Here is a 14,424-nt window from a genome sequence, read left to right on the forward strand (position 1 = left end):
GCACCTGTGTCTTACCTCTCTATTGTAGTCTTACCTCTCTATTCTGACACATGAACAATGGGGTAGTAATTTTGTTCTCATGATACCTGCAAAGAAACTATTGCTACATTTCTGACTAATTAATTCTACAAATAAAAATACTAGCTGTACTCTAATGTTAACAACGAGTACATACACCCCAGTAACTACATTATATTTATGCTGAAATTTGTGACTAGGATTTGCCGTTTCTTTTATTCTGTGGCTTCACTGGTTATATTAGACTCTGAATTGACATTCTGCAGGATGTTTCTTTCTCAGATAGCTGCCATGTGCTAAAAAGTGATTACACCCTCCCCTCTCAGTAAGGTATTTTAGTGTAAAGTATAATATATGAATGTATGAAATGTTCTCACAAGGATGAGCTTCTGCAGATATCACTAAAATCTGTTAGTTCTAATACATATATCTCGGGAGAGATAATATGATAAAGCATTTCTCCAATATTTATGCAACGATTTTAGGCATCTGCAAATGATGTTATCATTCATCTAAATGTATAAATGCATACACAATTTGGCTTTGAGACTTTCAGATGAATCATCCTATATTTATGAAGCACACAACTCTTTCTGCTGGAAACATGCGAGCTGTGCGACACATTTCAGTTGTATGTATATAAACAGTGTCTCCAGAAGGTAGTTTCCTCCCTCCTTTGTCTCCAGCCCATGTTACCTCCCCCCACTCCCTCCTCCAGCTCCCTCTCTCTAATCCTACCCTGGTTTTGCTAGCAGCCCATTTAAACCCCAGTGCATTGTGGTCAATTCTGATCTCTCAGTGATCCTGTGTATGAAGCCAGGACTCAGAGTCCTGCTAACAGAATGAGCACCCCTCCCCCTATCCATTACTCCAGGCTGTTCTTTGTGCCCCTTCCCCTCTGACATGGTGAGCTCTAACCAGCACCAGGCTGTGTGTACATACAGCCTCACTGGGACATAAACAACATGTGTATGGGTTTACACTCATGCCAGTTGCTACATACATGTACACTGTGTCACAGATTTGACAATATACTTATTATTTTATTTTGGACATTTTATGTTTCTCGTAGTAACACTGCAAAGCTTTTTTTGTTATAACCCCCCCAAATTAAAAGAAAACAAAGCCGTGCACAGCCAGAGCATGCATGTAAACATGGTAACATATATGTACATGCATGCACAGCGCCAGCCATGTGACCCGCACGTTACTTGGCAGCACAATGAGCTCAGCGCCGGACGCACACGCCTTGTGACGTTAGCACGCTCTTAGAACGCCCTCCGTGGTCACGTGATAGGCATCCCTCCAGCTTTCCCGCGCTCCGCCCCGGGTCTTACTGCCCGGCCTCGTGTTCCATGTCACCCTCTGCTGGCACATTACATAGCTCCGGCCCGGTGATCCAGCTCCTGGTCTTACAGCCCTTACTCTGCCTCTCCTTGTTTTAAGCCTATGGGAGGATGAAAGCTCATTCTGTGTGAACCAGCACCGGCCCCTAATCCCCTTTTTGTGTGTGTGTAACCAGGCACCTGCCCTGCTCCAGTCTCCGGGTTTTCCCCAGCTTGTAGCAGAAACGGACCCAGCTCCGGCGGATACAGTGCCGGGCTTTACCCACCGTTCTCACAGTTCATGTGAGACAGCGCCTGTCCGAGCCTGTACCCAGCTCCTAGCTGTAATCCGCCTTCTCCCAGCCCAGTGTGACACGCTGCCCCAGCTCCGGGTTTTCCATCTGCCATCCCCGTGTGAAAGACTCACCATGGGCCATGCACTCCCTATTATGAGAACCATGCACTGCTGCCCCCGCTCCAGCACGGATCCAGTATCCGGGGTTTGCGCCCACTAGTCGCTGCTAGCCTTGGTTGCCTGCCAGTCCCTTTGACTTTATTTCCCCTTGTGCCCGGTCAGAGGATCCGGCTCCAGTTCCTGTGTGGGCTCTAGTTCCGGGTTTTGCCGGCCCTGTGTGAGCGATCGATCCGCTCAGTGTGACCCGCTCCGTGCTCCACTCCGCCGCTTTCCCCGTGTCTCCCCCCAGCGCAGGAAGGCGAGCAGCCCGGATTCTTGTTGGCGCCAGTGACCGGGTTTTGTGGCCTGTTCCTCCCCCAGTCCGGGACTCCAGCTCCGCGCTTTGCGGCCTGTCCCTCCTCCTCCTCCTCTCTCGGTAAAATGGCCTCTCCTCCTCCTCTCCACCGCCTCGTGTCCGACTGAGCGGCTCCCCCTCCCCTCCTGCCCGAACCCAGCCCGACACCTCCGGGGGGGGAGGCCTCCTCCATCCCCGACCTCCTCCGAGCCCTCCATGGCCGCCCAGGTGGCCCCAGCCTCCGGCCCCAGTTTGGGGGGGACCCCGCCCGCCGCCGGCCCCGAGCTGAAGAAGAGCCCCGGAGACCCCCCTCCGCCGGAGACCCAGACCGAGGCACCGGCTCCGGCCTCAAATGACTCTGACTCCCCGGAGGCGGCTAACGGCACCCGAGCGGCCTCGGTGTCTTCTCTCCAGGAGTCCGGAGACACGACCGCGGCCTCCTCCGCCTCCTCGCACCCGCCTGGCGGATTCGGCTTTTCCCCTTACCCCCGGGGAGTCTTCCAGCCTGGCCCGGGACTCGACTACCCGCCTCCCAGCGAGGCCTATAACTCGTACCCAGCCTACCCGAACCGGGCCTACCCGCCGGGCTACCCCCCACCTCGCCCGGCCGCCTCCACAGGCAAGCCCCCGGCTCCGGCCTACCCGCCGCCTCCTCCTCGCTTCGGGCCCGCTCAGCCGGCGGCCGCCACCCCGACTCTCAACCAGCTGCTTACAGCGCCCAGCCCCGGCCGAGGGTACACGGCCTACCCGGGGGGAGACTATCCTGAGCCACACAAAGGACCGGAGGGCTATGCAGCCGGCTGGGCCGCAGGACAGAGAGGGGTTCATCCGCCGGGGAGTCCAGGGAGCAGCGGGCAGGGCCTGCCCAGGACACCGCAGGTAATGAGCTAGCTAATGGGGGAGGGGGGCAGAATAATGGGGGGTACACAACATAGGGGGGCAGAATAGTGGGGCTACATAGCATGTTAGGGGTAGCAGAATATTGGGATAAACAACATTTGGGGGAGGGGGGGTCATAATAATGGGGGAAACACAGAATGTCAGGGGTAGCAGCCTAATGGGGGATACACATAATGTTAGGGGTAGCAGCCTAATGGGGGGGATACACAGAATGTTAGGGGTAGCAGCCTAATGGGGGGGGGGGGGGAGATACACAGAATGTTAGGGGTAGCAGCCTAATGGGGGGGGGGATACACAGAATGTTAGGGGTAGCAGCCTAATGGGGGGGGGGATACACAGAATGTTAGGGGTAGCAGCCTAATGGGGGGGGGGATACACAGAATGTTAGGGGTAGCAGCCTAATGGGGGGGGGGATACACAGAATGTTAGGGGTAGCAGCCTAATGGGGGGGGGGATACACAGAATGTTAGGGGTAGCAGCCTAATGGGGGGGGGGATACACAGAATGTTAGGGGTAGCAGCCTAATGGGGGGGGGGATACACAGAATGTTAGGGGTAGCAGCCTAATGGGGGGGGGGGATACACAGAATGTTAGGGGTAGCAGCCTAATGGGGGGGGGGATACACAGAATGTTAGGGGTAGCAGCCTAATGGGGGGGGGGATACACAGAATGTTAGGGGTAGCAGCCTAATGGGGGGGGGGGGATACACAGAATGTTAGGGGTAGCAGCCTAATGGGGGGGGGGGATACACAGAATGTTAGGGGTAGCAGCCTAATGGGGGGGGGGGGGATACACAGAATGTTAGGGGTAGCAGCCTAATGGGGGGGGGGGGGATACACAGAATGTTAGGGGTAGCAGCCTAATGGGGGGGATACACAGAATGTTAGGGGTAGCAGCCTAATGGGGGGGGGGGATACACAGAATGTTAGGGGTAGCAGCCTAATGGGGGGGGGGATACACAGAATGTTAGGGGTAGCAGCCTAATGGGGGAAAAAACAATGTTGGGGGTAGCAGCCTAATGGGGGAAAACACAATGTTAGGGGTAGCAGCCTAATGGGGGGAAAACACAATGTTAGGGGTAGCAGCCTAATGGGGGGAAAAAACAATGTTAGGGGTAGCAGCCTAATGGGGGGAAAACACAGTTAGGGGTAGCAGCCTAATGGGGGAAAACACAATGTTAGGGGTAGCAGCCTAATGGGGGGGGAAAACACAATGTTAGGGGTAGCAGCCTAATGGGGGGGGAAAACACAATGTTAGGGGTAGCAGCCTAATGGGGGAAAACACAATGTTAGGGGTAGCAGCCTAATGGGGGAAAACACAATGTTAGGGGTAGCAGCCTAATGGGGGAAAACACAATGTTAGGGGTAGCAGCCTAATGGGGGAAAACACAATGTTAGGGGTAGCAGCCTAATGGGGGTTAAACACAATGTTAGGGGTAGTAGCCTAATGGGGGGGGGGGGGGGGGGGAACACACAATGTCAGGGGTAGCAGCCTAATGGGGGGGGGAAACACACAATGTCAGGGGTAGCAGCCTAATGGGGGAAACACACAATGTCAGGGGTAGCAGCCTAATGGGGGGGGGAAACACACAATGTTAGGGGTAGCAGCCTAATGGGGGGGGAAACACACAATGTCAGGGGTAGCAGCCTAATGGGGGGAAACACACAATGTCAGGGGTAGCAGCCTAATGGGGGTAAACACACAATGTCAGGGGTAGCAGCCTAATGGGGGGAAACACACAATGTCAGGGGTAGCAGCCTAATGGGGGGAAACACACAATGTCAGGGGTAGCAGCCTAATGGGGGGAAACACACAATGTCAGGGGTCGCAGCCTAATGGGGGGAAACACACAATGTCAGGGGTAGCAGCCTAATGGGGGGAAACACACAATGTCAGGGGTAGCAGCCTAATGGGGGGAAACACACAATGTCAGGGGTAGCAGCCTAATGGGGGGAAACACACAATGTCAGGGGTAGCAGCCTAATGGGGGGAAACACACAATGTCAGGGGTAGCAGCCTAATGGGGGGAAACACACAATGTCAGGGGTAGCAGCCTAATGGGGGGGAAACACACAATGTCAGGGGTAGCAGCCTAATGGGGGGAAACACACAATGTCAGGGGTAGCAGCCTAATGGGGGAAACATACAATGTCAGGTGTAGCGGCATAATGGGGGATACACAGTATGTGTGAGTTTATATTCATTACTGTAAGAGACAACCAATAATAAGGCTCATGAAATGTGGATTTTACTTCTCTTTGAAATCACAAAATACATATGTTAGGGAAAATAGGTAACACACACTAAAATTCCATGCCAGTGTTGGGGCTTGTGCTATAGGGCAGCGGTGCCCTTATAGTGTGCAATATGTGTACCACTTAGAGGGTTATACACCAAAATGATGATTGTTAGGGATTTAAAGTGAGTTAAAAGTTTGAGACCATATAGTGGCTTTAACTACCGACTAGGAGAATCTCTTCAGTTCACCTAGTTTTAAAATGTTGATACTTAATTTAAATTAAACGCTGTATTAGATCGGGGGGGTGGGGGGTGTTTAAAAATAAATAAATAATAAAATAAAATTGTCTGTGTGGAAACTGAGATTTCCATCTTGCAGTTAAGTTATAAAGACAGGGGACCACTACCATAGGGTGTTACTTGAAAAGGGGGGTGGGAGGTATATGGCAGTACATGGTGAAAAGGCTGTAGCGGCTTTTAAGCTAAGGGAGAAGATGTTGACCTGCTGGGTGCAACTGCATTGGAAGGTCCACATTATTTTGAAATCTTCTGGGGTATATGATCTTTGGCACATTGGTTGCTTCAGAACTTCTTACAGATGTGGCTGAGGTGTTGTGATTGTTTGGCATGGGAATAAATGAGCACTCAGAAGAATGAATGTCAATGGATGACTCGTGTGTAGTTTGATGTTTTGTTTTTATTTGGAGCGATTCACCAAGGTCATAGTTTAGTGCTTTAAAGTGCTGTATAATTGAGCTATAGTAATCTGTATCTTCAAAAATCTAAAGCAAAATCAAATTGTTTTAAATAAAAGTACATTCAAGAAGCTGATGCCTTTCATCTAGATGCCTTTCTGCTTTATCACATGCTTATTTGCTAGAATGATGTGGCCCACCAAAGCAATAGCAACACTACGTAGGTATTCTGAAAATTTGGATATTTGTTATTAAAAACAAAGTGTGCATAACAAATAGGCGAAACAGCATCTTTGTTGGATGTTAGAAAGTGTGTGTGTGTAAAATTTATTTTTATAATAAGTACATATTAGGAGCATGACTTTTTTTCAAATGCTCTTGATATGTAATGTTAGACTTCATACATAAAGTTTGGATTTGGTGTCTAGTCTTTGTTCATATATAGATATATTGGTTGGATGCACCGATTAGGCACTGAAACTTAGTTCTTGGCTGAAGCATTCCACGATTTTGAGTACATAAAACCAAACACAGCTCTAAAATATCACTTTCTGTATTTGTATTGTAAAAGTTTTTTTTTTTTTTTTGTTTGTTTTTTATATATATATTCCTGAATGCCAGAAAACCTGTCCTCTTAGGGACAGAAGAAATGAACTAATTCCAGACTTTTATTGCATCTTAAATTGTGAGAGTGCCTCAGAGTATGTCTTCAGAAAATTGTCTTCTATATTTTTAGAAAAACTATTTAGATTGTATTAATGATGGATGTAACTTTGGGTTCGGGATGTGTGAGAATCTTGGCTTGCATATATACATATTATAGAACAGCATGCACACAGTGTATGTGCTGTTCCTTAATCTGTATTTTGTATATATTTTTGTCTTTACTGCAGCAGCACCACTAGTGAGAAATGCATGTTTTGGTTGTATCCCCTTTCTTATATAATCCTTTGCTCGGGTCCTGTAGTGGGTGCAGCAAGAGGTTTACTTTGAAGGCACAAATGTTTTTAAGGCCAAGCCTGGAACATGGTAATGTACCTCATTAGATATCTAAAGTCTTGATTTAGGTGGCAGATGCCAAAAGAAATGTAATACGGTCCTCATGAATTATTGATTCTTTAATGATGGCGTAACCCTCAATATCAACAAATTTAACCAACTGGTACTCTTAACACAAATTCCCTGTCAAATACCATTTAATATCTGAAATTAAAAAGGTGACTTACTCCCTCAAAATTAGGTTAAACCCTGATGTACAGAGCCCATGCCACATTCAATACCAGCTCTGTCACTAATGGAAAAACCCTGTTTACTGCAACTGAAACCATCCCCTCCTTGGGCATATATACTGTGAAGAATTTACCCTAATGCATTAGCAATATCCATTTTGTCCAACTTTAAATACCAGTTGTTGACTGATCGGTCTGGGGTAGCCCAGTGCTTTCAGCATATTAATGTTGTCTTGGTTATTTGTAAATGGGATTGATCTGCGGGTGACAAACAAAAAAAACACAAAACCGCTATTTATTAAATTTCTTCTCAATAGTTTGACAGAACCTGCAATGGCTGCAGACAAGATCTACTTTTGCAAGTTTGTTTTTAGATATACCACTCCAATGGAAAAATAAAAATGCATATAGGTATGCATGCTTTCATTTGGGTGTATATCTACGAAGTACAAATAGTTTTGCATTTGAGTGTTCTAAAAAAAAAAAAGTGGGAATCATTTTTGTTGGCTTTTAGTTTAGTGTGTATATAAATATAGACTGTTCCATATGTCCTATTGTAAAAACTTTACTGTAAACACATCCATGCATGGTCATCTTTGCCACTAAACATCCACAAACACTTTGAGGTACAGTGATAAGGTTCATTTAAATGGAACCTGTTAAGGAGAAAACTACTTAAGCTCTCTTAAAGGAGCTTGAAATTCCATCTATACATTGTACTAGCAGTTCTGCAGGCAAATGTATAGATTTGAAGAAAACACTCTTAAATTATATATATTTTTTTATTTTATTTTTCCTTCTCCCATCTGAGAAGACACTCAATGCAGAGGAAATGAGACAGGGAGTGCAGAAGAGACCTCCCAATGGAGGTCCCTCTACTCTTCACTATTAGCAACCACTGTGCATGTGCTGTGGTTGCTATGGCAGCTCCTTAGCCGGCATATAGGAACGGAGTGATGTGACGTTACTCAATTTAGACTCCATCAGTGTATGGAGGAAGGTTTGCCAGGTGGTGCACCGGAGGAGTCTGGACAGACATAAGGTTGGTGTTACAGAAGTGTAACCCCTTAAGGACCAACCTTCTGGAATAAAAGGGAATCATGACATGTCACACACGTCATGTGTCCTTAAGGGGTTAAAGAGATTGCTGAGGGTCAGGTAAGTGGTGACCATTTTTATTTAAACATATCTTGCTGTATAAGCCATGCTATTGGGCTTCAATGTCTTTCTTCTTTTGTCATGCAAGTGTGTGATTGGGTAGAATAACACTGAGTTTCTAATAATAATAATAATAATAATATAGCGCGAGGGCTTGCACTCCTGGTGTAATCCTGTGGTGCCCGGTCCTGGTCTGGCAAGGATCATGTAGACATAGCAGAAATGACCGCACTCAAAGGGCTTTTGTAGAGATTTTCAAATAAAATTTAACTTTTATTCAATCCATTTAAAAAGCCAACAAGTGTTCTCAAGTTCATATTGATAGATTTGGTATAATTGTTAATCAGTGGTGTGTGTGGGTGTGCTTTATTTTTTATTTTTTTTTTAATTGCCCTAAATTATTTATATTTAATATTGCATTGTTTGTATGATTACATATAGGGATACTCAAGAGACTTATGTTAAAATCACTCACCTTATCTAAAATGTTTATTTGTGCAGATCATCCCAGTTGATGTCAATATTAGTCATAAGTGAGTCCCCTTTCTAAAGTTAGAAACCATTAGGCACTTTTTGCTTAAATGCTCCAACCCTGATTAACCCCTTAAGGACCAAACTTTTGGAATAAAAGGGAACCATGACATGTCACACGTCATGTGTCCTTGAGGGGTTAAAAATAAATAAAAAACATTTCTCCAGTTTCTAGCGAAGCTATCTTCCCTTTGCAGGCACTCTGCCAGACAGCCACTAGAGGTGCTTTTTCTACGACGGCGACTTAAAACTGTCATGTGACCAAATGCAACTCATTGTGAAACATTTCAATGTACATGTAGTTTTTGTTTTTTTTTGGCAGTTGGAGAGTGGTGGCCACAGAACTATAAACTTGAGCACTATAGCGTTAGAAATGCAGATTTGTGTTCCTAACGCTATGTTAATGGAAACATGTTAATCTTCCAAATGATGCTATGGAAGGATCCTCCATAGACCTCCGTGTTCTACTCAATGTACAGAGCTGAAGAGGGCGGTGGCACCCGTGAGGGGTTGGTTCATGTAAGAACGCTCACCTTTCACTGGCCCCCATGACCACCGGACCCCCAGAGACATTGTCACCATTTGGGATCTTTACAAATTATGCAAAAAAAAAAACAACAACCTGATGGTGACTGAGCTCAGGGATTAATGTGATTCATACATTAAGACTGCTAAGGTATTTATGGCATTGCAGAAACATTCATAATTCCTGGGTTTGCTGATAAAGGAGGAATAACTGACTTTAAAGTGAATCTGTAATGGAAATAAATTACTTGCTTAAAATCGCTTCCATATACATTTAATACATCATATCCTAAAGATACAAGATATACTCACTTTTCCTCTGTTCCCTCTCCACTTTGCGGGTGTTACACCTCCTGGTCATTCTGTGCTCAGCCTCTGTTCTTTGTTTTGCCCTGCTTAAGATGCATGTTCAATCGGGGAAAAATTAGTCAGCTGGTGTTTGAACGGAGTGACATCAAGTCAATGTTTCTCTGCTCTGTGGTCTTTTTCTGCTCCCCGGTCAGTCAATTACCCTTTTTGTGTTATCTTACTGTAATGGTTATGATCAATGTCCCCCTAATTGTTTGTAGTAACTGTGCAAAGAAATTTTTCCCTTGTGCAAAAGTTTTTACGGATCCAAAATATTGTGCATAATGAAAGTCCACATGTAAACCTGAAATTGTTTCTTGATAATTTTGATACTGCCTCTCTTTCATGGTTAATAACACTACATTACAGTATTACCACATGATAATGTAGTATTGGTAGTTACTCAACCATATTACTGTAATGTCAGACAAGCCCCTCTGCTAATGCCAATTTTGGTCTGTCAGACAGTCCATAGAAGGCAATAGGGGACAACATTTTCCAGCTTGTCTATATACTTCTCCATAAGGCTTTAGCCTCACCTTCACCACAGTAAATAGCAATTTTAATCCATAAAACAAATTGACCTTTCATTTAGCCAAAAGATCTTGGTAGCTTGTCTGTATTTGGGGTCCATTGAGGAAAATGATCATCTCCCTGCAGTTTCTTACTGCTCCCCGGCACTTTGTAGTGATGTTGTGGCCAGTCTCACATCATATTCCTACTCCCAACATCACTGCAGAGAGTGCGGAAGGGAGCAGTGAGGAACTGGAAACACATCAGCGTTCCGCCGCCTCTCCCTCCTCTCTTCCCGGTATATTTTGACTGTTGGCACCTGCTGTCTGGGGTAAAAGGTAGATCAGATTTGTTCTGGCAGATTTTGGAGGCCAAGGCCTCCAAATACTTCTTTGTAATCTTTGTCATGTTCCTCAAACCATTCCTGAACAAATTTGCAGTGTGCCATTTGGCATTATCCTGTGAGGCCACTGTCATCTGTTAACACAATTGCTATGAAAGGGTGTACGTGGTCTGCAACGTTCTCTAGGTAGGTGGCATGTGTCAAAGTAATATCCACCTGAAAGTCAGCACCCATGGTTACCCTGTCCCCGCCCCCAGCGTTGCTTCTTCTCATAGAGCATCCTGCTGCCATTTCTTCCCCAGGTAAATACGCACCAAGTCATCCACGTGATCTAAAAGAAAACGTAATTCAACAGGCCATGCATCTGTCAAGTTCTGATGCTCACGTCCCCATTTAGGGCCCTTTTGTTCAGTGCACAAATGTCATCGTGAGAACTCTGTTGCACATAGGACTGTTAGCTGCAGACTGGTCAAATTGTGATGCACTGTGTGTTCTGTCACCTTTCTATCATAGCCAGCATGATCGGAACACACAGGCTAGCCTTCACTTCCAGGTACTAGACACTGCATACTGGGAATATACACCACAAGACTTGCTGTTTTTGAGATTTTCTTACACAGACGTTTAGCCACTAGCCCACCTTTTAGGCGTGTGTGTCTTGTAGCTGTATTAGTCCACTCATGTAAAAAAACAAACAGAATGTGTATACCCCCGTCCCACCCCGTTCACTGTTGAGCAGAGACCACCCACTTTTTAGTCATACCAGCAATGGGTATTGTGGTAGGCTAAATGTGGTCAGCTGCCATTGAACTAATCCATTACCCATTCCTTCCTCCCAGATTGAGTTTGTCAAACCAATTTTAGAATGGTTCGATAACTTACCTTGGTCCTGAATATAGTCATGTATTGGACCTGCTTAGCTCAGGAAAGCCTTTCTTCTTCAACAGGAGAAGCCAGTGTTGGCGCTATCATAAGCCTGCCCATGGGGGCAGGGGGTGGACGCAAACACTACCCTGCTCTTTTGATTATGACAGAGTTGGAAAGGGTGCAAGGACATTTCTGGAGTCAACTGATATAGCAGGCTGTATTGAATGTAATGTTTAATGTTCCTTTTAATATGGTGTTTATTATAATGCTTCCTCTTCTACCCAATATGTCCATGTGGTCCTCCCGTACATTTTCGTGGATATCCTTGCTCCCTGTGCTGTTTGGATTTATTTAAATCCTACATCATGTTGCATCCTTACTGAGTTGTCTTTGTTTTTCATTCATTGGAGAGGAATTGCTCAGATAGGCCAATCACAAGAACATTACAAGTATAATAATCTCTGCAAGCCTGCTGTAGTGGTTATGGTGCCAGGATTGCCATGACTCCTTCCCAGTGTAAATAGTCACAAGTTTGACTAATTACACTGGAATGGCATACCTGACACCATAACGACTATACAGCTGACTATAGTCGTTCTGGTTCTTGCAAGAAATTTAAGATGTACTGAATATTCTGGTCCTCCATATTTATATATATATATATATTTTTTTTTTAATGTTTGCTGCAATTTTCACTTGTCTTTTGAGTTCTCTTCTACGGAGATATATATATATATATATTCCGTTGGCACACCCCTGACAAATCTGCCTCCTTTGGGGATTTTGTTTCATATCAAAAGGTAGCCTCTTGTGTATTTGTGAAAGTTCTGCTCACTGAAGGGAAAGTTATCGGAGTATAGAGGGAGGAAACTGTCGGTCTTTCCAACAACTGGAAACAAATGTTTTTCAGAACTTTTTTTTTTATATTGTATATTTTCACTTGTTTCTTGAACATCTTAACGTGTACCTAGTACAAATTGTGCTCACTCCTCACCTGTTATTCAGTCCCCTGTATTAGATCTGTATAGAGGCAGAACAAAGGGTCTAAGCGGAGGACTGAGCGACATTTCCAGAGTTATTTTCTGCTTGGTATCCCTGAACTTGGTTCAAAAAGGTGGCTTTTTTTTTTTTTTTTATGTTGTGCCAAATTGATATTTTATATCATTAATGGAACACTCCAACATTATACATGAGTTTTGAATGGTGTTTTTAGATTACTGGTCCTCGTTTCCCACCGAAAGGGGTTAACTTTACTCTAATCCAGTCGCGAGACAGTCCCTTGCTGCAGCTCATCATGGTCATTAGTACTGATGATCCACTGACCAATAAAAATACTTCTCATAGGCAATTGATGCACTGTACCTGCAATGCTTCTCTCTGAGAAGGCCCCTCATCTACTTTGTACTGCGGCAACACACAAAGTGAGGAAGAGAACCAGGGAAAACAACATTTTGTAAAAAAAAAAAAAAATTTGGGGGGCACTATGTAGTCCTTGGGTCTCCCCTCTTCCCCCCCCCCCCCCAAAGGGGGTTACAACACTTGCCTTTCTCCAGCGCAGGGGAACTCTCCTCCTCCTGCCGATGTCGGTGCCGAATTCGCATGTGCGGCAAGAGCCGCGCACGCATTCAAACCGCCCATAGGAAAGCATTACTCAGTGCTTTCCTATGGACGTCAGTGTCTACTCACTGTGATTTTCAGTGAGAATCGCGGAAGCAGCCTCTAGTAGCTGTCAATGAGAGCCACTAGAGGCTGGATTAACACTCAGTGTAAACATAGCAGTTTCTTTGAAACTGCTATGTTTACAGCTGCAATGTTAAAACCTGGGGGCACCCAGACCACTTCAGCTCAATTAAGTAAGTTGAAGCAAGTTTATATGGACTTTATATGCCCTGTTTCTCATTGGCAACTAGCCAGTAATATTGGCTCTAGCCAGTAATGTGCAATAAACTGTGTGTAGATAACAAAGTTCTACTAGTACTTTGCAAAGTTTTTGTGGTTTCTGTGTGGGGGTTGACGGATATTGATTTTTGTTTTAGAGCTGATACCAATAATCTGTGAACTTTCAGGCCGATAGCCGATAACTTGCCGATATGCTGTACATTTACCATTTTGGAAAAAATACAACTATTTCTAAAGGTAAATGCACAAAATATACATGCCACATGTAGTGGATGCAGTGTGTTTAGACAGGGGAGCTGTGTGTGTTTGTGTAGTGCATGCACTTTGTATATAATGAATGCATTGTTTGTGTAGTGTGTGTGTGTGTGTGTATATAGTGAATGTGGTGTGTGTATATAATGAATGCAGTGGGTTTGTATAGTGTGTGTGTGTGTGTGTATATAATGAATGCAGTGTGTGTTTTTCTGAAGGGATGTGATTTGTGTAAAATGGGGGGGCAGTAGGGGGCATTTTTTTATTTAATTTTTCAGATTTAATTTTTTTATTTAGTCCTCCACCTGCTTGTTACCTGGCCAGGGAGGGGGGCTATAGCATAGCAGCTCCTCCAGCTCTCCTTTGTAAATCTTGCGGTCTGCGTGCCGCGCGGACTTGTGAGATTTGCACTGGACAGCTGGAGGAGCTGCTGGAAAGGTAACGGCTTGCTGCGGGCCCCCCCAGGACTGCCTGGCTTGTAATAGGCCTGGTGGTCCTGGTATGTATTATCAGCAATATCGGTATCTTTATTGGCCAATACTGATATTGCCGAAAATACCAAATATCGGGCGATCAGATCGGTAAAAGCGATAATCGGTCGATCCCTACTTCTGTATTTTCCAACTTTGTTCTGTGAACTACTGGTACTGGTAGCCGATGCCTTAAAGGGACACATCCTAGGCACCCAGACCACTTCTGCTCATTGGAGTGGTCTGGGTGCCAACTCCCACTACCCTTAACCCTGCAAGTGTAATTATTGCAGTTTTTATAAACTGCAATAATTACCTTGCAGGGTTAAGTCCTCCCCTAGTGGCTGTCTACTAGACAGCCACT

The 14,424-nt window shown here is 45.1% G+C and overlaps 1 protein-coding gene across 1 annotated transcript in view; it reads left to right on the forward strand.

The window, feature by feature from the left end:
* The first annotated feature begins 1,319 nt into the window (after window positions 1-1,319).
* Window positions 1,320-14,424, forward strand: part of ARID1A (AT-rich interaction domain 1A) — a 42,915-nt gene continuing 29,810 nt past the window's right edge. Inside the window, exon 1 of the mRNA XM_063453393.1 lies at window positions 1,320-2,971. Within this exon, the coding sequence (XP_063309463.1) occupies window positions 2,309-2,971 (663 nt within the window). The 5' untranslated portion in view covers window positions 1,320-2,308. The remainder of the gene's footprint in view (window positions 2,972-14,424) is intronic.

Source organism: Pelobates fuscus, chromosome 1 (assembly GCF_036172605.1).
Source record: "Pelobates fuscus isolate aPelFus1 chromosome 1, aPelFus1.pri, whole genome shotgun sequence".
NCBI lineage: Eukaryota > Metazoa > Chordata > Amphibia > Anura > Pelobatidae > Pelobates > Pelobates fuscus.